Raw genomic sequence first — 23675 nt, forward strand, 5'->3', positions numbered from 1 at the left:
CAAAATACAAAGTTTTATTCAGATTTGCTATTTACAAAAAAAAATATCGAGATGTCCACTGGAGTGGACACTATGCACTTAAGAACTCCTGGGTCTGTGTCTGTTTATTATTTCTTTTTGTATGGAAACTCTCAAAACAATTTGGACATAGAGGTTCCTTACATTTAGTGCAAACATACTTAGTTTTCCTTTTGCACAATTGACTATGACATCTGTTTGCATTTTTTACGGCCAAACGTTTCAGCCAATGACTCCCTTGACGAAATCTCACCTCATCTGCTGCTTTACAAACTGGTATCTTTTTCTGGAATCTTGGAGTAGAAACAGGTCACCCTCTCCTTACTGGTGACTACTCTTCATGTTTTCCCAGGTTTATGAGTGATCGTGCTACTGATGCCTTGAAATCAAGGAGACGGATGTCATTACTTGCCTGCCTATATAGCAACCAAGAGTTCACAATGGCCACATCAATAAAATGGAAAAAGACACTCAGGTACCACCGCCTGTTTTGTCAACAATGTGGATATAATGCTAGACACTTGTCCATGATGTTTTCACCTACCATATGATGATTGTAACAAGTGACGCTGAATGGTTGAGGTACACTGATGGTGTTGTTCTCCTTTTTGCTCCAGCGCTGAACTTGTGATATGGGCTGTGCACCAGCACAGGTAGAAGCAATATGCACACACTTATTGTCAAACCATTTTGTAATGGTTATGCCCTCTTTACACATAACAGATACACAGTTCCCTCGTGCACCCTTTATCATGTCTTGCTCGGCTTGTCCCAGTGCCCCAAATGCCTAGTGGGACACATGTAAATAAGTTGTGAAAAAATACTTTGTGGTTCTTGTTCTTGATATCATCACAAAGTCGTAGAACCACATCAGCACAAGCTCCAAACTCACTAACTGGCTGCCTCGCACCAGATCCATCTTGGTATATTTCAAAATGGTACACATAACCAGAAGAACCAGCTCTCACCCAGACTTTCAGTCGCCATTTCTTCGGCTTGTTAGCAACATACTGTTTGATATTGCTCCGATCCTTGAAAGGTATGACCTGATCATCAATACACTGATGCTCCTCAGCTTGTGTGGCATAAAGAAACTTTTTTTGCAGACACTCCAGAAATGGACAGATTTTGTTCAGACGATCTGCGTTGCTTTGATTGACTGCACTATTATCCACAAAATGAAGAAAATGCAGTATATTATCATACTGCTTGACTGGTAAAGAGTTGGCTACTAAATCCATCCTTAGACATCCATCTGATCACCAGTATGATTGGGTACGAGGGTACTTGGAATATGTCACCACTATGTTCACACCTCGAAATGTTTTCAGTTCAGGAACTGTCAGTCCTAGATTCAATTTGCTATTCTGAAGAGCATACAGATTAGTTTGAAACACAATTGGTTCCAACATTTCATGAGAAATTATTTCTGTGAAGAAATCAATAGGACTGTCTCCAGTTATATTTATTTTTTCCACACCTGTATATTTTGGTACTGGTACAGAATTACTGTCGATCTGCTGCCACTTGTAGTTTGACAGCTGTGTTCTTTTTACTGGCTCAGAACTTGTAGCATCACATGGAGTTTCACTCTCACTATCATCAGAATCAGAACCATTGTCATCAGAGCTGGAACTTGTTTCCACCATTAAGTTTCTCGATGACTGTGCTTTCCCGAATTCATCGTCAGTTTCGTCGGCCAGTGTGCAATCTGAATCAGATGGCAAATCTTCGGTTACTTCCTGAAATTCAGAATTTTGGGACTAATAATAGGATTTCTTGTGCCATAAATTATAATATCTATGCTAAACTAAGAAAGTATACTAAAAACTGTAAAATAAGAAACAAACTAAATGTTTCAGAGTGCTGAGTTACTATGTCACGTTGTAAGACAGCTCATGACCAATGCCATTATTGCATGATGTCCACTGCAGTGGACACATACTTTTTGCTTCATAGTAATCGTAAAAATATGTTTAGGTGAACTTTGATTATTTAGAAATGGAGCAGTATCTATCTAGATTCATTACAAATTTTCTTACCCTGCATCTTGAACACCCATAGAAATCTTTTGCTGAAATACTACACACTGGTCCACAGCCACGCTTCCTAGAAGCCATCTTGATCACCTGTGATGTTTGGATGTAAGAAGACACTCTAATAGTTACACTACCGCACTACTGATGGCAGCAGCAGATGGAGAGTGTCCATTCGAGTGGACTGCATGGATTGAAGACTTAAAAACATGGTCACAGTGTAGGTAAAAGTGGCCAATAGCAGCCATCCACTACAGTTGACACCATGCACCACAGGGTTAATGTTTCACAGGATGTACTATCATGGCCACCACTAACAAAACTGTATTGATCTTCTCGCAACCTCTGTGCCACATGGTGTGTGTTGCCAGCGCTCACCAGCACATACCTTCCTCTGCCCCCCCCCTTTCCTCTGAAATGCTGCACTGTTGTGTAGTGAAGCTGCAAACAACAATTGGGATGGAAGCAGGACACTGGGCACAGAGATGGGCCGGGAGCCATGACTGTGGAGGAAGGTGTACTCCCAACTGTATCCTGCCATCTGGCTTGTGAGGCAACACGAAAATCCTTTGGAAAACTGCTGCCACAGCACATGTCCAGTCCTGAGGGCATGTGCTGGGGTGATGATGGCGATGGTGACGGCGACGGCAATGGCAATAGCTGGTGCAGCTCCATCGCATTGGCGATTGGAGACGGCAGGGGTGATGGCGCATCATCCGTCCACTAATCCTGGGGTGCCCTGGTTGCACCAGTGGGCAGCTGCCAAGGCTGTGCAATCCCACAAAGAAGTGAATCTGAGGGAAGAAAAGCAGCAGAATCTGGGGCAAAGGGCATGTGTGAATTTGGTTCTGGTGGCGGCACTGCAAACCATTGGGACCTGCAATTAAGTATATATAAGATCCAATGAGCTTCGGAATCACATCTCTTTCCCAGCATCCACAGTTGCCACAAACCCTGAAAAAAAACAAGATTGCATGGCGTAAGGTGATACTTGCAGACCACTGGCAGCACTCCTGCAGAAGTTCCGCCAGTGATGGTCCATCTCATGGGTGAGAGTGGCAAAGTAGATAAGCAAGTCCTCTCATTTTGTTGCCTAACCCTTCTGGTCACATTCGCATTTGTGTTGACTTCATGTCTACAGTCAACCCACAGACATTAGTTGACACTTACCTGTTACCTCACCCAGGTAATGTATAAGTGTCAACCACTGTCTGTGGGTTGACTGCAGACTTGAAGTCAACACAAATGTGAATGCAATCAGCAGGCATAGGCAACAAAATGAGAGGACTTGCCCATTGTGAAGCTTGAATAGGAGCAATTACATCATTATCTTGCAATTGTTTCCATTCACTGGCTACTTTGCCTCTTAAAGCAATGGGAATGGGGAGAGCAAGGAAAAACTTGGGCTGTGCATTGTCTTTCAATGTGACATTCATTACAAAGTTAGTAGCTTTTCCCATTCCTTCTGAAAATAGTCCAGGAAATTCTTTGATCAAGCTAGCTGCACTGCCTTTTTGTATAAAAGCAGATACTGAAAGTACATTGTGTTGGATGTGAAGTCCAAACAAATCAAAGGCATCTAGACTGAATATGTTCTCACTGTCTCTTGATTTCAACACAGTAAAGTTCACTGACCTAGTGTGAGATTTGTAAGTGGCAGGCAAACTACACCATCCAAGCACTGGGATTTCCTGTCTGTTTTAAGCAGTGAGGCACTTGCTAGATTTACAAAGGCATGGTGAGCCTACCTGTTCATATGTGGCACAATTAAGCAAAGCTACTGAGGCATCTGTGTCTAACTGAAAGTTCACATGATGGCCAGCAATTCTTAGTGAGACAAATAGTTTGTTAGAACATTGTTGCACAGCACTAGGGCGAGAATGAGGCACAATCTTAATCTTAATTTTGTCAGAACCTGTTGTAGGTTTTGAAAACAAAGTATTCACTGCATCTGCATGATCTTGTTTCTTCTGGGAGCAGGCAAAATTGACATTTTGGTGCTGTTACAAATAAATTGTTTGGACATGGCCTTTCTTTCCCACATTAACATGTTGAATTATGTAATGGGCAATCCTCTCTTTCATGATGAGCAAAACATCTAGGGCAAGACTACACTAAATTCACAGGCTTCTTTACATGTCTGTTTGGCTGTCCGCATGGTTGCAAATGTGCTTGTTGTTGTGGCTGCTTGGGGCGGTCGTGAACAAGACGCAACTCAGCCTGACAAATCAGGACATGGTCAAACTTACCAGCTGGTATGGCACCCAAATCATATTGCTCTAAGATTTGCAACACTGGAGGAAGTGATGGATCAGAGTACTTCAAGATCTCTTCTTGTATTCTTCTATCAAGGACACTGAATGTTATAGCATCCGTAATCATTAAGTCACTGTTAAAGTTGCCACAACTACACTTAAATTTACACTTCCTTGTCTTGCCCATTAATTCTATGTACCACTGGCGGTACGTCTGTTATGCTTTTTCTGCAAGTGAAAAAACTGATATCTGACTGCAGCTATTTCAACTTGCTGGTCATAATACTGAATTATTGCAGTGATTACTTCACCATAGCTACAAAAACATTGTAGGAGGAAAAAAAAAAGCAAAGCCTCTGAAAAGAGAGATTTGATTAGTTCTGTAGCTCCTGGAATACAAGCAAGAAACAACAAGAAAGTAGCAATGAGCACCCCTGAAAGCTAGAACACAAGAGAAGCAAGCAAAACCTTCCTCTGAATTATACTTGTCACCATCTTGTATGAGTTAAGTCCCATAGTGCTCAGAGCCATCTGAGCCATCTTTTATGTTGTCTCATTGTCTCTGTAAGCTTGTACCAAGGGAGCAATGAGAGGATGTTGTTTGGTGACTGGTGCCCTCTTTCTATAACACAAACTTCATGCATACACGAACTGGATTCCTTATTCACAAGAATCAAAAATCTGTTTAACTCAAGATAGTCATCATGGTACAAGCTCTCTGTAATAGTCCACATTAGCCTTGCTGTTGGTAAAGTACAAAGTCTGCTATGTACACTATCCTGGTTGCTATGTGCTGTCCGATTCTGAGATGGAGGCTGTGACTGCGACTCTGACTGGGCTGCAACTGATCACAGACTCGAATTCACTGGGTGCGACACTGGCCCTCCAATCCATGGTGGTGATCTAAATACTGACAGCTGAGAGGGCATTGGCAGCGCATTTCCTGGCCTCTATCGATCTTCTCGCAACCTCTATGCTGTATGGTGTGCTGATGCCAGCTTACAACAGCACATCAACCCTGTGGCACAAGTCTAGTAGGTCGCTGCACAACTTATCACAGTCTTTGAAAACTCTGAAGTCTCTTGTTCAGTCCTTCCAATTGACTGAGAACCAAATGGGCCACAATCAGTTCTGGGGACAATGTTACAAGTTGTGAGCTTCATTGAGACTCCATGTGCAAGGCTGGTCTTCTCAACCTTCTCTGCCAGTCACTGGAATGAACCAAATAGGATCTTGGAGTCCAGACAACAAGCCTCATTTGTTCCAATGTGCACAGTCTGCAGTTGGTTGGCGTACCATCATTTGTCATACATTTGAACTGTCAGCAATTAATAGACCCCTACCCTTTTGCATTTGCCTCCTCTTGACACCAGCAAAACAGGTTTCCTCAAAATAGGTGAAGTGAGTCCCACTGGTTCAATTTCAGTTTCAGTGACAGACAGACCACCTATAACTTGTTGCTTAGGGGTCGGTGTCACATCCTGAGACCTTCCTATACAGGAAGCCTAGATCTACCATTGACACACAACTCACACTCAAGTGAATGAATAATAACAGATTCTGATGGCATGCTACAGTTCAGATTCAATAACATAATGGAACAGTACTATTTCAAAAATTTGCTACATAAAATAGAGTCCACAGTATTTTGTGGCCTCTATTAAGTCTGCTGCAAGTCTGTTATTAATAATAAATGCATTGCATCACACAAGTTAGTCAGTTGAGTGACCTTTTTGAAGAAATCGATACTGGAAAAAAACTGTAAAACTTATAAGAATATGTGGTACAAAAAAAAAAAAAAAAAAAAAAAAAAAAAAAAAAAAAAAAAAAAAAAAAAAAAAAAAAAATTTAAAGAAGAAAACAATGCTGAAATTCTACAAGATAATGCTGGTACTGGCAGGTTTACATGGAAGCTCAAGCAAGAATTAAGGTAACAGTCCAAGCTTCTGAAATGTGATTTCTTTGCTCAGTTGTGGAGTGACATAAAGAGACACAAAGATACTGGAAGACCAATGGCAGACATTCGACATTTACAAATTAAATGGCAGAATCTTAGAATATCATCAGAACTGGGGACCTCACACAGAACTGATGAGTTACAAACAAAATGCTTGACAGAATATACATCACTAGTCACATTCTACTTTATTACAACTGATTGAGTTTCAGCTTTGTAGCCATAATCAGATCTAGTGATCACAGCAGCAATACAAGGGCATGTCAGCAACATGTAGGCATGTAGTCAATACATGTATTGACATATTGACAACACACGTACAGGCTGCTTACATAATCATTAGATCTGATGGCTACAAGGCCAAAACCAACAATCAATTTGAAGAAGTTTAGGAAATGGGAAAGATCCCAGAAGAATGGAGAATGGCTCTGAAACATCCATTGTACAACAAGCACGATGTTGACTATTAGGTACGTCCCTTTCATCAACTGCTTATAAGTTATTCTCAACAACATACAATATACACTTGACAGTATATTGCTTGACTATCGATGTACGTTTAGAAAGGAAACATCCTACTCAGAACTGATTTTCATCCTGAAATCCATATTTTGTCACAGATTAATAAACTCCTAAGATGTAGTTGTGACATTTAGTGACTTTAAAAAAATGTTTACTTTTGTTGATAGGTAAACCCTAAGTAAAGTAACCTGTGAATCTGGAGTTAAAGCTAAATAGACAAAACTAATCTGAGAAACTCTGATGGACACAACCTCAAAAGTAAAATTTATAGGTGAAATATCTGAAACTTTCAAAATAAATAATGTTGTCAAGCAAGATGATGGTTCATTTCTAATTCTTTTCAATTGTGTCATGAAGAAAAGTGTAAAAAATTGGAATGAAAAACTGCAAGAATACAAAAATATTGTCACTCATACCAGCAAGAAAGAATAAGGGTGTTGCAATAAATTGCCTAACATTTGTGGATTGACTTTCTGAAACTTTGATACACACAGCAGTGCAAGTCCGTCTTCTGGAAGAAACAGTCAACATCACAGGCTTAAGAATCTCTGCAGAGAAAACAGAACTTATGACAAATATAAAAATCAAAATATTTAATGAAAGATATTTGGCAAACAGTAAATGTAAAAAAATGAAATATTTGTAATTGAATATTTAAAAAATGGTTTAAAAAATCTAAAATCTTGCTTAGAGATACACATGATGGAAATAGCTTATGTATAGCTAAGAATACCTACAACAAAAAGTGCTTATTAAAAAAAAAGAAAAAAAATCCTTAAAATAAAGCTCTGCAACAAAGTAGTGAAACCAGAGTGCTTGTATGCTAGCAAAGTATTACTTTATAAGCTTGACAAATTGGAAATATTAGAAAGAAGAATTATATGGAAACTGTTAAGTCCTCAGAAAAAAAACTATTAAGTCCTTAGAAATTACTGAGTAATGATGAAATTCACGAGCACATAGAAAAGACATCAAAAACAATGAGGAAGTGGAGATTACTGCTTTTTAAACATATTTACAGAATGGATTGCAAGAGACCCATGAAGCAGATCTTCAAATATCTTGGTGGAGAGATGTTAACAATCACCGGGATTGAAGAGATTAGGTTAGATTTGGAAAAGAATAACATAAGAAGTATTGGAAAGCAAGATTTTTAGGAAAAAAGGATTCCAAGGCAGGGAGGGAAAGAAAACTGGCACAAAGTGGTAGAGGGAGAGAAGGAGGGAGGGCAGGGGGGAGGGGGGGGGAGAGAGGGGGGGGGGAGACTGAAATTGGAACATGGTTCCTAGCAGGCATTAATGCAAGAAGAAGAAGAAACTAGCATGTGACCTAGACACTGACATTTATAATCTAATCATGCTTAAAGGCCACAGGTCTCCTCTGCTACGTCCAAACAATCTCCTTTCATGAGTTACGTACTTATTTCTGTTACTAGATTCAATATTTCTTTTTCTTTTATATGTATTCACCTATAAGTCACTAGCATGAGTTTGGTTATAAATTATGTATAGCAGTCCGTAAACTAACCCATTCTGTATCATTATGACACACTGTCCAAATAAGAGAGGAAAGAAGATCAGTGTCCTGTGGAGATGAATGTCGTTTGTGGTGTTACCTCTGTCAAACAAGCGTGTTGGAGGGAATGACCCATAAACTATGCAGTGGACAAAAAATGACGTAGATGATCTTACATGGATGCAAGGCCACTCCTCCCAAATGTTAGTCCAGTGCTACACTTTGATCAGTACTACTCAGTCATCCATAATTTGTAACAAAGTAAACTAATTACTTGTTCTGATGACTTAAACAAAAATATGCAAATGTTATGGCAGAAGTGTAATATTAGAAAACTGACTGACAAAATGCCATGCCTCAACCCATAATTATATGAAAATACTGCAATAACTTCAAGTGCATCTTCCCTTTTAACAACAAGTTTCATAACTCACCAGTTTAATGCAGTAGTGTACAAATGGAGTCTGTCAACAGTAAAAACTTGCTAATTAATTTTTTAAAATTACAATGTTGTCCTATAATAGTATGAATTTCAATAAGGATTCTGTTCATACTAAGAGAAAAAAGTTCAAAATGCTTTGTTCAAATAATCACAGACTGTAAGTGACTTCTACTTTACCTGTCACTGATGGACATAAAAATCAGATCAATAGTGCTAGTTATTTCAAGCGGGACTACATATCACACTTTATTTATAGACCCTCTGTGCCTCAAACCTGACTGGGAACCTGAAAAAAGTAATAATACCCATTTCTTTACAGCTAATGTCATTATCTGTGATCAGTGACACAGACACAAAACTAAAATAACCAGAAAATATTTTAGTATAGGGTGATCATAATTAAAGTTCCATTTTCAAAATGCTGTAAAAAAAGAACTACTGCTCAGAATGATGTCAAATGTGAACAGAATATAACTGAAGAAGAAAGGAACTTTACGGAAACATATTTTAACAAAAATATCTCCAGTAAATGGCACTGTAAGTGTCACAAAATAAAAGGGTTTGGCCACAAATGACATACGAATCAGAATTTGATGGCTACGGTGTGAGAAGCACATTTGACCAACCCTACAGTACAATGTGCATGACCACACAAGTTTGGCATTAAACAGTTGTGGCATTTTTAGCTAGGTAAGCCCATCCATCACAGCAAGGTCATACCACATGGGAGGGGCAAAGTCAGTTTTTAATTGTCCTGGCACCAAAAGCCAAATAAAAAGCAATGATGAAATCAGTTTTTCATTGTCCTGAAAGCAACAGTAAAATCAGCTTTCAATTGTCATGAGGCTGGTGCAAGGTATGCCCAATACACTGCCAATGTTTTTTCTGCTACAAGCTGAAATCGAGAAACAGCATGTTCCACAACAGCTCTGAGTGTCATTTGGGTCATGTTCAGAATGTATTGCACAATGCATGCCTTCAGTTCAGCTACATTTGTAATAGGAACACTGAATGCAGCATCTTTCCGACTACCTCACAGCCAGAAGTCACATATATTAAGATCGGGTGATTTGGACAGCTAGGCAGTAGCTAAATGGCAGCTGATAATTCTAGCATTTCCAAAATTCCCCTGAAGCAATGTACGGCTGTGCAACATGTGGAGGAGTGTCATCTTACATAAAAATGATCCTACCCACATATCCACACTTTTGAAGAGCTGGAGCAACATTGGTGCACAAGAGACTATCGCAGCATTTACCAGTGATGGTACAGGTAACAGGACCCTGTCCTGCACCAAATTGGTGAGCAGCACTGTCCTTATTTTCCACTTGAGTGACATCAGGTAAGTCACAATCAGTATGTATGTGACAGCATGTTCTACTTAATATGTTCCGAAACGCTGCAAATAAAAACGGATACCTTGTGTTCTAATGGTGATAGAAAGAGAGTGTTAAGTCTTTTGGATAGCCCTTGGCAAGGGACCATTTGTATACCCAACAGACAGATCTTCTTAGTGTCACTGCCCTACAGGACAGGGTCAAAGTATGAATATTACACACTTTCAGTTGCTTAGATGAATGGAGCAAAGTGATTGATTCTTTTTGCATTTGTAGTGTTCTATGTGGGCCTTTATCCTTCAGTTCATGGGTGGTTCCTCAGACACCCCCCCCCCCCCCCCCTTTTCAAAAAAGGGTTTATTTAATCACTTTCCACACCAAAGCCAATCTGCAATTTCGAAGATGGCTATACACAGGAAATGGCTGAAATTTTTTACAAAATATTCCTAAGATGCCGACCTTGAACAACCTTGCAAAGTCTCTTGATATTTCTATCAATTACCAGGATACAGAGGTTCAAAGGCATCCTACTTCTATGAGTAAAAATATGCACATAAAATCCAATATGAGGCAGAATCTAAATAATAAATAACTGCAGCAAATTGCTTAAATTGCTCATTTATCTAGAAGTGCCATCTTCTCCTTTCAAAAATATTTATTATTTATTGATAAACTCAAGGAATAGACCAAGAGAGGTGGTGCAATGGTTAGCACAGCACAATGTTCTTGATGTCTTCGTACATTTCAGATATACAAAGGTTCAAAGTTACCCTACTTGTACACACAAAATATGTAAGTAAAATACAGTGTGAGATGAAAACGTAGTTTATAAATTTACAAAGTGCAGAGAAACAAGCTGTAAAGTTATCAGAAGGGTCCTGGCACCACATGTTGTAGTGAAGCACAAACAAAATTTTTGTACATTTAAAATCTGATCTGAGGTATAAAATTAAATTTGCATTATTTCAAGTTTACATAAGTCAATTATCCAAATTTTTGTTACCATTAAAGTTCTATTCATATGAGGGAATCATCAGAAAAACGCTACTACCAGAACACGAAAAAGATGAACATAATCCTTCCTGTTCAAAAGACTCTGACTGAAAAATGGGGTACAAGCTGCCTCATTCTATCTTCCTCAGCACCATTAGGATTTTCCCAAAAATTTTGCCATGCAGATATATTCGTGCTTTTTTAAGCTGAGAGAGAAGGAGATTGTGGCAGAGTCACAGAGATGGAAATGAAATAAATACTGAAATATATTATACAGTGGTTGTGGTTGTGGTACAGAAAGAGTGACGGAGACAATGGCAGTGTGCGAGAATGAGAGGGGTGCAGTGGCAAAGGAACATAGTTGAAGTGACAGAACAGTGCTAGAAAAAGAGTGAAAGTGACAGTGGCAGTGGGAGAGGAAAAAGAGAAGGAGTTTGTGGAAGTGGATGAGAGCCAGTGATTATGAGAGACAGAACTTATAATGATGATAACAAGGAATAGAGAGATAGTGACAGTAAGAAGAGACAGCAGCAGTGGGGAGGAATGAATGAGATAGTAACAGTAAGAGAGAGCAAGAGGGAGACAGTGACAGGGAGAGAAGACAGTAGTAGTAGTAGGACAGAAGGAAGGAGACTATGGCTGTGAGACTGGAGACAGTGACAGGAAGACAAAAAGAGATAATGACAAGAAGTTGGGCGGAATGAGTTAATGAGAATGAGAAGGTGGGAGTGGATGGGTATTACCAACTTGCAGTGACAGACTAGGGGCTATGAGCAAGTTACAGTTAGTGGAGCTTGTGAGAGTGATTTTGTAAACCCTCATCGCCAGTTTTGTAAAGGCTGTGTCGCTACTGCTGTAATGGCAGATCGAGTTTCCGAATTCGTGAAATAGCTTCTGGTGCTATACACCACTAAGACAATTTCTCCCTACCACTATTACACAGCTATGCCCCAGGGTCAGGTAAAAGGATAGGAGAACAAAGGTTCTACAACATTCCAACAAATTAATAACAGAGTCACACAAATGAGTTAAAAAAGTTTACTTATCCTTGTGACTTGTTGAATGATTAAGTCTGCAACACTGCACGGAATATAGCAAAAAGAGGCCCTCAATGGCTGAGTGAAAATAATCATAGGTAAACTTCACAGTACATAGCAAATGCAATTTACAACAACTGTCTGTTCATTTGTAAGAGTTAACTAAATGATGTTTCCTGTCTAAGTCAGCCCTGGATGAAGATCTATAACTACAAAGGCGAAAGTTGCTCTTCTATCTTCCGAGTAGGTTTCTGTCAGTTGTCATCTGGTCATTGGCAGATTATACTTGGCTGGCAATTGGCTGAGGCAAAGTCGATGTCTTCATCCTCAGCACTGCCTGCGACACTGGTGGAACTCGTGGAAGTGGCGAGTCTCTATGGCACTGGCACCAGCTTGCATCTTTGTGCCTGTGGTGCTCTTACCCTGGCTGTGTCTTGTTCAGACAACACAGCAACTGAGAGGTGAGTTGCACAATAAAAAGTGCAAATATGTTCACATGTCAAAATTTTTGGAAAATTTTTAAAGGTGCTGAGGAAGGTAGAATGAGGCAGCTGGTATCCACTCTCCAGTTAGAATCGTTTAAACAGGAGCATATTCCCTCGTTTTGTGCTTTGATAGGAACATTTTTTTTCTGACAGAAAATTTATTTCTATGATTTGTATACTGAAATGTTGGTGTTTTCTGTCTGTTTCATGCTGCATGGAAGAGATCCTGACACGTAAATTATCAATGTTTCACTAATGCAGGAAATCAGCAGTAAGGGTCTCTATCATGACAGCACCAATGGTCTGTGTTGACATGAGCATAAAGGCACCATCTTCAGGATCACATCTGTATTTTGTTAAGAATTTATGTTTAAAATTAATATATAAAAATGCACCGGTTCTACATCAGGTCTTGAACTTGTATGTTAACAAAATTTGTAAAATAAACCATATGTTAACTAAATGTTTGTCAACTTTGTTTATTGATCAATGTAGTAAATGTATTGTATAAGCCTACTGAAGTTATCAAAGATGGTCTTCTTACAAGAAAATTCTAAAAGATCTGTGGTTGATGTTTACTGGAAGAATAGCTCTTCTGCTCTAATCTGGTGGTGACTGATATAACCAGTTTCGAATTACTGATGGACAAGGTAATTTTAGTAAATTACTACTTGATGAGATATACAGTAACAGTTTTCCTAATTGTGGAAAGTGCCCAAACTTAGAGTAGGAAGTTTTATACCACTGAAAACATGAACTTTTCCTAAAGAAACGAACTATGACCAGTGAGCAAAATAGTTTTGTTTGATTGCTTGACTAGAATTTGATCTTGGTGGTCACTTAACCAGTCAATATCACTTCATCCTTGCATTAAAATCTGTGAGGCTTATTGACCAACATTTTAGATTAAAGAGGTGTTTGACTGGCAAGTGAACATAGAAACTTAGACAAATAATAATTATTACACTATCTTGTCAGTCACTGATCAGTATTTAAGAAGAAAATACCCAAAAGTGATGGAGTTTGGTGTTGCACAGGAGAACTGTTAACTAATGTCAGTGGTCATGTGAATTTTATCAAGCCAATGTGCCATTGTTTAACTACAGCGAAAGGCTATTCTTACATGGTGAAGACAATTTATTAAAAATCTAAAAAACAGTCATTTCTCATCTAGGTAGATAAAAGGAACCTGATATACATATATTTAACAGAAAGTGGAATATATTTACAACAAAGGAAAAAATAAATCTATTTACGAAAACATTTTCGAATGAGGTTTAGTCCTGCCAATAAAAATAGTCATTTATATTATCGGAAATATTCTTTGAGAAATTTTGGTTGGTTGGTTGTTTGTGGGAAGAGACCAAACAGCGAGGTCATCGGTCTCATCTCTCATCGGATTAGGGAAGGAAGTCGGCCGTGCCCTTTTGAAGGAACCATCCCAGCATTTGCCTGGAGCGATTTAGGAAAATCACGGAAAACGTAAATCAGGATGGCCACACGCAGGATTGAACCGTCGTCCTCCCAAACGCGAGTCCAGTGTGCTACCACTGCGCCACCACACTCGGTGAGAAATTTTAATTAAATATTGGCACCTCTGAAGGAAGAGCACAATGCTGACCATATCAGGGATATCTGACATTTCTCTGTGAATAAATGAAGACAGAGAGGCTTTGAACTACTAAGATCGTATTTCAGGAGGGAGGGAGTGTGTAACCAGTATGAGTTAGTATCATGACAAGTAATGGGACAAACCATCTCAACCCACAGGATCCATCCCCTCAAAAAAATATGGCTCTACAATAAACGGTGTGCCATGCAGTTACTTTTGCAGAATGAACTGGTACTGTTTGATGTCCAAGTAGCTTTTCTGTTGCCCAGTTTCTGTGTTCTGTGTACTGACATGTCCTTGGAGGTGGAAATGGGCTTTGTCTGTGCACAGAATGTTCAATGGCCATTCATTGTCCACATCCATGTGAGTAAGAAATTCTAGAGCAAATATTTGTCCTACTGGCAGGTCATCATGAAGCAACTCCTGAACATGGGCAATTTTGTATGGCTAGTAATGCATGATATTTCATAGAATTCTAGGCTCTGTGCTCAAGGGCATGTACAAAGTTTGGTCAATTCCCTGCACTGCGTGGTAGCACACCACTGCTCAACTCCTCCTGCAATGTTGCGGTCTCACCTGCTGCTCTCATTAGATCAACACTCACACTTTAAGTCATCAGAACGTTAGAAAATGTACAGATGATTTTGTATTCCTGCTACTGATCATTGCAACTTCTCTCCTTCCTTGTTTGTGTACATGCTGAGTCCCACAGTACCTGACACAACAGTAATATCACAGTCTTTCAATGGGCTCAACAATTGGAATCACAAGAACTGTAAATTTCTTCAGCTTACTGGCAATGTCAATGAGATCTCATGTTCATTGATAACTGAATGCCTCAAACTCTCCTTCCTGACCATTAATCTGTGCACAGAATTTACAGCAATGATAACATACAGTGCCACTGTAAGGGACAGAATATGCAAAATAAAAGATTCATGACACATGGCTGTTCCTCAGTTTGCATCTGAGATGCTAGGCATTATTGTTTCAGTACAGGACCACCTGTCACATTGCACTTCAAAAGAACCTGCCTTTTCAAATTTCATAATCATTTTGTCCAGGCCCTTGACAGACATCAGACCAACACTTTTTTTCATACTTTGAGTATCCAGAACTTCTGGAGAGCTATAGGTGCACAGTCATTGTTCTTGTAAAAGATATTTACCAGCACCTTGTGGTCCTGTACTGAAACAATAATGCCTAGCATCTCAGATGCAAACTGAGGAACAGCCATGTGTCATGAATCTTTTATTTTGCATATTCTGTCCCTTACAGTGGCATTGTATGTTATCATTGCTGTAAATTCTGTGCACAGATTAATGGTCAGGAAGGAGAGTTTGAGGCATTCAGTTATCAATGAACATGAGATCTCATTGACATTGCCAGTACGCTGAAGAAATTTACAGTTCTTGTGATTCCAATGGTTGAGCCCATTGAAAGACTGTGGTATTACTGTTGTGTCAGCTACTGTGGGACTCAGCATGGACACAAACAAGGAAGGAGAGAAGTTGCAATGATCAGTAGCAGGAATACAAAATCATCTGTACATTTTCTAACATTCTGATGACTTAAAGTGTGAGTGTGGATCTTGGTTATATCAGCTTATTCCCCCAAACCACCTTCCACTTCTTTACGAGATGACGTACTTGGTATTTACAACCACTCTTCTTTACTGAATGGCCAGCTGCTGGAAATCCTCTCGACTTCTTCTCCGTTGAATAACGCTAGGTACAGTAATTTTCAGACTCTTTCTACTTATGAAATAAGTAGACATACAAACTTTACTTTTCATCAACTAATGATGTATTTGACCTCCACACAAAATAAAAATTTCACTTTCCACATGAATATATAACTTCCTGCAAGTCTCTTGTACAGTCAGACATTAGAAACATATTGAATTAGGAGTTAAAAGAAAGTTGGCTTGGATACCATGACCTTTCTTAACATGAATCATAAAATGCCTCTAACAAGGTTGTGTCAAGAGTCTACAAGTGTACTTTTTTCAACAGTTATTGTTTTAATAACAATAGTCAATGACACAGCAAGCACAGAGCTGCATGGTTCTTCCTTACACACTCACTACAACAGCTATGGATTGCCCGACAGGTACTTGTCGGTGCCGTCCGTCCGCCGCGTATACTTTCTTCCAGTGACTGATATTAAACCTGCACACACAAACATGTGATGCGCAGTAGGTAGGATTCTACCATCCCACACTCATATCCAGAATATTGTGGATTCGAGACGGTAGAAGGCTGAACGGTTCTAGAATGTACACAGAAATTCTCGAATCACTACAACATCACATGCTGATTAAGACGACACACTATTTCTACAAAGAAGAGAACAATTATTCAATTTGTTGTGCCTCCTACATGCAAGTACTTTTCACTATTACTACTCACAGAAAGCAGGCTAAGTAAGGTCTTCAATGATGAGTGGCACTCTCATCACTTTTGGTGAAGATGATGTGAGCTGAACCAGCTAGAAACATCAGAACTCTATGTTGCATTAGCATTCTTGTAACTACATCGAGCTTCATTCTCTGTTTCTCTAATGCAGCACACAAATTAAATGGGAAACTGATTGTGCTTTCACTAAGTTAGTTGTGAAAACCTTCTAATAGCCATCTAAAAAGCTAGTTGCACAACTGTAGTGGTTATAATCTCAATGATATGGGTCTGTATTTCAAATACATATTGAAATATGTTCCAAAATGAAACAATCTTCTTGGTTTTGAGGAAGCCTTAACCGTATCGAAGTAAAAGTGAATAATGTTGTCCAGTCTTCTCACAGGGTATGATTCATTTCAATACACTACTGTGCTTCAGAAATATCTATCTCAAATTAGGGCCCATGTTTGATATTAGAAGGTTGTTGGTATTTTTTTTTTTTTTTTTTTTTTTTTTTTTTTTTTTTTGAGAAATTATGTCTTTCCTGTTATAGTCTGATAGTATCTAATGTGAATTTTTGTGTACAAGACAGCAGAATTCCTTCAATTCATCTACTACATAGTCCCCTATATAAACTAAAAAAGAAACACTCTTCCAAAACATTAACTGGCAAGACTGTGGCTCAGTTTGGATTCTTAAGTGGCTAGCACGGAGAAAATACTATTGAGGCTGGTGATGGAGTTTTGTAATGAATGGACACTCCAGCTAACATCCACTAGCACAATAACATAGTTTATGGATCATTTTAGTGTGTATCTACTGTTATAGGCTTTGTGTGTAAAAATTTTATGGTGATTTACAAGATGGCCTTACATATGTCCCTTTGGATGAACAAGCATAACTCCATGGTCAAGAAAATAGAATATATAGTAAAAGAAAATAAAACCTGGGATTATACATGTGACAGAATGAGCCAGTCATTCTGATATAAACTTCCCCACTAACAGTTTAGAGATGAATTGCTGACATTGCCATTTTTCAATGATTAATTATGTCTTCATCATAATGGATGTGATCATGAAATCTCTAACAAGACAACACAGGCATTACTTCTTTCTATCCAACTGGTAATTACAGAGATAGTTATTAGATCATAGCAGGACTGTAAACAAAACTAAGTAACATACACATGAAAAGATAATATAAAGGATATTTCAAAAAGTCCTTTTTTTTTATTTCAACTCATACACACAAATATCAAAACATTTCTTAACTCACTGCTGTTACATGAGTAGACCCACATATCTGCCATTTGAGATGGCAACAACCATCATTCTCAGAAAGGATACACCAAATTAAATGAAAACCATAAAATTCAGTTAATGTGTAATTCTGAAAGGCTTTTGTATATGCACCAAAGCTATAGATGCTGTCACTGCCACTAGGCTGTCCCTTCAGGAGCAAACATAACTTTCCACGTAGTTTGCTATTCAGTGATTGCAACTGATTGTCGCAATTGCCAGTGGAGAAGATGGACCTAGCTGCTGCGTAGGCAGGCCTTCTCTCCTATGAATATTAAGCTCTGTTACCTTGGTGGATGATGATTTTGGACAGAGGTTTCCATCTGCAGTTTATTTTTGTCCTGTATACTGAAAAAACATTAGAGATTTTAGAGGGTCCTGAGAGAAAAACAGACTACAGATGGAAACCCATGTCTGAAACCCTCACTTACTGAGGCAACAAAGCATTGCTTTCATGGAAGATAAGGCCTTTCTATGCAGCAGCTAGCTTCAGTTTCCGCACTGGAGATCATGGCAATCAGTCATTATCACTTAATAACAATCAACACTGCAAAATGTTCTGCCTACAGTCCGTGAACGTACAAAGACACATTGTCTGTAGAAGGGGTGGCTTAGTGGCAGGTGTCATCACCTACAACTTCGACATTCTGTAACATCATTGGCTGATGTTTCCAGACTCCAGTTCCCAACCGCAATCTGTTGCACATGTCAGCCTCTACAACCCCTTGAAGGTCGCGCAACATTTCTGTATAAGTGAGGCAACAATTTATACATGAAGTAATATCATTTGATTACATACATAAGTACCATTATTTTTAAGCTTATTGGTCCATCTTTTGTCAAATTTCATTAATTATCACCTTGAAAAAATAGCTTCTTCAGCCATAGGGGACTGACCTGGCACTGTTGCAACATTCCACTGCTGTCAAAAATGAATTCACAGATAGTACTGTGTTTAATGAATGGCATGCAGCATTTTCATGATTCCCCAAGCAACATGCTATTGTACTGTCACATGGGGATTTCACTGTGTACTGCAGAAACATACCTGCAAACAAAGAAATAGTTGATTACATAACTTTATTTTTTCGAGGTGGTACATAATTGAAGCTTAATGACTGCCCTTCAACAATCCTTCACAAGACGTAATCATTTGGACTATTTCAACACATTTAGGAAGTAATCAGTTCAAATGCAGCCATCAAGGATTACTAACAGACATTCACATAAATTGCAAAATGCTACAGTTACAAGACAATATATATTTAAATTTGGCACTCAGCTCACACACTAATGAATACTATATGTAAATACATTGGAACTCACAATTATAATTAATAATCTGTGTTGAATCACTCCCATAAGAATCTTTCCTGTACGAAAAAACATCCAGTCACCCTTAAATTAACCACATCAATCCATAGTAACCATGCCAACCCTGCATAGATGCAGACAAAGGCAAAGAAAAACGAGGAGGAGGATCTTTCTCATAAGTCAGAGAAAGTGGATCAAATGTACCATAAATGCATATTAATGATATTTTCAAATGTAATATGGACCAACAAAAACAAATTCTGCAACCGACTGCCAGAAAAACTTCAGTTCAGATGATAAAACATAAATATATTGTGCCATACAAAGGGTACTCGCACTAATGCCCATGACAATCATTTTGCTTTTGTAATGGACTGTCTCCTCATGACAGTCTTTGGCCTTTGTAATGGACTGTGTCCTCCTACATAGCTGAGAGACTTGTAAATTGAGGATGAACATTGATGCCTCCATAATGTCCTACCTGATATAATGTATGTGTATTTTCACAGTTTCCTTGAAATTTATGTAATTACGAGGCCACTTTACCATAGAAGACATCACTATGGTAGGAAGGGCCTAAAAATCATCATAGTTGTGATAAGTACAGGCAAATACCGAAATATTGTTAGGATAATTAAAGGTTTTAGATAAGGTGTTGTATTTAGGAGCTTAAGCAAGAAGGTGAAGTCAGCGACACAATCACCACAAATGACTTTGTTCTTCTCCCTTCCTTGCAGTAATGCTATTTTTCTACAATGGAAGATTTCTTTCAGTTTCATTCACAAACAGGTTGTTCCCAAATTAAAAAATAAGATCCCCCATCAGCTTCATTTGCCACAGAAACAAATGAAGTAACAACAGCTGCAGAACAGACAACTACTTACCTGCAATAGTAGCTTACTGAACGACTTTTTATGCAAGAGTGAGGTTTGAAAAGTTCTCGGAACAGAATAGAAAAAAGTACTTACATCACTGAAACTTTTTTATTTTTCAATGTAATCTCCTTGTAGATTAATGCACTAGGTCCAACAATGTTCACTCCAGGACTGCAAAATAGTTGTCAACTGCAGCTATCAATTCTTTATTTGAAGTGAATCTTCATCCACCAAGGAAAATGTTCAGTTTTGAGATGAAATGGAAGTCTGGCAGAGCCATATCAGGTGAATAAGGCAGGTGTGGCAACAATTCATGCTTGAGTTCATGTAATTTTGCCATGGTAATGGCACACATGTGCGGGTGTGCATTGCCTTGATGGAAGATGACTTTCTTCCTTGCTAAACCTGGTCTTTTTTCACGTATCTTTTGTTGCAATTTGTCCAGGAGGTTAGCACAGTATTCTCCAGTAATCTTTTGCCCAGTAGGGAGATAATCTACAAACAGGATCCCCTTCACATCCCAGAACACTGATACCATGACCTTCCTGCTGAATGAATTGTCTTTGCTCTCTTTGGTGGTGGAGAATCAGCATGTTTCCACTGCTTTGACTGTTGTTTTGTCTCTGGGGTATTGTAGCACACCCAAGTTTCATCTGTGGTCACAAACCGGTGCAAAAAATCTTGTCCGTTTCTCCTAAAATGGGCCAAACAGTGTTCTGATATGTCCATTCTCATGCATTTTTGATCCAGCATCAAGAGTCGCGGCACCCATCTTGCAGATAATTTTTTCATTTCTAATTCTTCAGTTAAAATGTGATATACCCTTTCAGATGACATCTGGCAAGCATGAGCAATTTCATGCACTTTCGATCAGCTATCCTCCATGATCATTTTGCGCACTTCTGCAATGATTACTGGAGTAGTGACAAATCTTGGCCGACTACTGTGTGAATCATCATCTAAGCTGTCCTGGCCGAATTTTAATTCATTTGTCCACTTGGCAACAGTTGAATGTGAAGGAGCAGAGTCCCTCAGCATATTTTGGAAATCAAAATGAATGTCCTTTGCCTTCATACCTTTCATTTCAAAGTACTTAATCACTGCTCGAATCTCGATTCTTTCCATCTTCACAAATCACTAAGCGGGAACAACAACAGAGCCACGTCACTGCCATAGCTCTTTTCCAAGAGCACTGACATGGCATGTGATTACAGGCAACAGACCAGTGAATATCACGTGAACAATGCGTTGTGCTAGCGCTGACATCTCGTGGTGATTCCGAGAACTTTTCAAACCATCCTCATAATACACACCATTGACCCTTGTCCATTCCAAAGGGCTGAAATAATTATTCACACAGTTCAGACACCATCTTGTGATGGCACAAGTCAGACACATTGACCACCACAGTGATTAAATCAAGGTCTAGAATGGCTCAGAAGCATTTTAACTGCTGTTGAACTCAAAAATATTTTAGATCAGTTGTTTGACTGGATGGCACATGTAGTGTCATAACATATTTATTTCTTTAATTGTTAGAATCAATCAGGTCAATCCTTTTAATATTAGGTGCCTCGCTGCAACGAGTCAACATTGCCATTTCATCTGTTCCAGCTCAGAATGAGTCATTAGTACTCAAATAGTGTTGTAAGAGATTGTCTCTTACAGAATACACTTGATTTACATTTACATACACCACCCGCAATTTCGGGGTTTCTTCCCATTCCTACCTTGTATGGAGCATGGGAAGAAACTGCTTAACTGCCTCTGTGTATGCCCGATAGGAGTCAAATGTAGAAAGAAGAGGAATCTCTGTAGATTCTTCACTTAATATTGATCCCTGTGTAATGGCACCACCATTTAAGATAGGAAAAAGTTAGATTCAGTGCAATATTTCTGCACGCACAAGTTACAGTCAGGCATGGACCTGTTGACAGTAAGTTACACTTACCAGCTGTTGCGAAGTAGAATGGAGATCACAGGACCATAGAACCATTGAAAAGAGTAAACACAGCAGTTTTCATGGCGCAAGTTACAAGCAGAAGGGGCCCACTGGCCCAACCTAGGTGTTATGAGTACATGACTCGGAGCAGCACATTAGCAAAACAGAGGCGCACAGCCGCATATAAATAGGTGCCGGTTTTCTAACAAGGGGGATTCAAGTGTGGCAGCTCTCCTGGATGGCAGGGCCTGTCACATCACCAGCTACATGCAGCAGCAGATGGGGCACCAGCAGTCCAGTCCACAGCGGGTCACTGGTTCGACTCTCTGAGGCCAATGCAGGGTCCATAGCCAGCCAGCAGGCAATGGGGACGAAGACCACTGAGTCGGCTGCCAGCGCATCCTGATGTCGTCAAAACACTGCGGCTGTACACAGCCGGCACACTGAAGTACGTTGCACGGGTTGCTGAGGTAGCCCTTCCATGCCAAGCTGTTTTGCAGACAGTGAAGTGGCGTCCTCGGCATCGCAGGACAGAGAGGAACATGGCACTGTATCTGGGAATAATGAAACACTTGAAGATCATGGCCGAGTTTTAATAAGGCGCTTCCTGGCAGTTTCCATCCATGTCCACCATTCGTTCACTGCATGCTAACATCTACATTTGGCAGTGACAGCTACATTTGGTGTCAGAATAGCAGGCGTCGTCTGTACAGTACGACGTTTGAGCCCACCGCCTGCATTACAGTAACAAAATGTGGTGAGCATTGATCAATTTTTCTTTTCGAGTGTTGGATGTTTTCTTTCTTTGCATTGTCAGAATAAGTGTTAGTGTGTTTGGGGCAATAAGATTTCTTTTTTTCATGGCATTTAATTACTTTTGTATTGGTTTGAGTATGATGTTTTATTTATCTCCTCCTAGTACATCATCGCATAAAACGTAGGATGAGATATGAGCTGTAGGAAGTCAGTTCATTTTTGTAGTTAAATGTTTTGTTTCTGTGGGATTTTATGGGTTTAAATGGGACTAACTGGGAATGAAAGCAACACAATGGCAGAGTCAGGGACACAAAGTGTGTCGGAACCAGAAGTGGTACAGATTTTGTTGGAAAAGGTAGCACAATTGACAGCAGACAATACGCAGTTGAGAAGTGAATTAACATATAGGAGTGAGCGGGAAACTTCATCTGATCAGTCATTGTTGCCTAGGGTGCCGCAGCAGAAAATTAATCCAGCTGCCATGAGTTTGATTATTCCATTTTCTGGCAAGGTACCTGAGGATGTGCATTCGCTTGTGGAAGACTTGGAAACTTCAGCTGTGATGAATGGCTGATCTGATGGACAGTTCTTACATGTAGCCAAGATTAGATTAATGGGTGAAGCGAAGACATATGTAAGGTTTTCTCAGGCCTTAAGGAAGGCAGGACAGTTTAAGCAGTTGAATGAGGGGCTTTTACACAGGTACAAGAAATAGAATAGCATTTGGTACTTTAGGGAGAGGTTGAGTACAATGATGAAGAGACAGGGGGAGACAGTAGAGAAATTTGCAGACAGAATAAGGAAAATTAACGAGTATACTTACAAGTTGGGTCAGAGCGATGAAGCGAATTGTATTCTGTCGCAGGAGGCCAAGCAAAG

At 39.3% G+C, this 23675-nt stretch overlaps 1 protein-coding gene across 1 annotated transcript in view; it reads right to left on the reverse strand.

Annotated features, from left to right (window-relative positions):
- Positions 1–1924: 1924 nt before the first annotated feature.
- Positions 1925–23675, reverse strand: part of LOC126473401 (cyclin-dependent kinase 12) — a 190018-nt gene continuing 168267 nt past the window's right edge. Inside the window, exons 14-15 of the mRNA XM_050100414.1 lie at positions 18807–18957; positions 1925–2848 (exon numbers count right to left, since the gene is read on the reverse strand). Of these exons, the coding sequence (XP_049956371.1) occupies positions 2767–2848; positions 18807–18957 (233 nt within the window). The 3' untranslated portion in view covers positions 1925–2766. The remainder of the gene's footprint in view (positions 2849–18806; positions 18958–23675) is intronic.

Source organism: Schistocerca serialis, chromosome 4 (genome assembly GCF_023864345.2).
Source record: "Schistocerca serialis cubense isolate TAMUIC-IGC-003099 chromosome 4, iqSchSeri2.2, whole genome shotgun sequence".
Taxonomy (NCBI): domain Eukaryota; kingdom Metazoa; phylum Arthropoda; class Insecta; order Orthoptera; family Acrididae; genus Schistocerca; species Schistocerca serialis.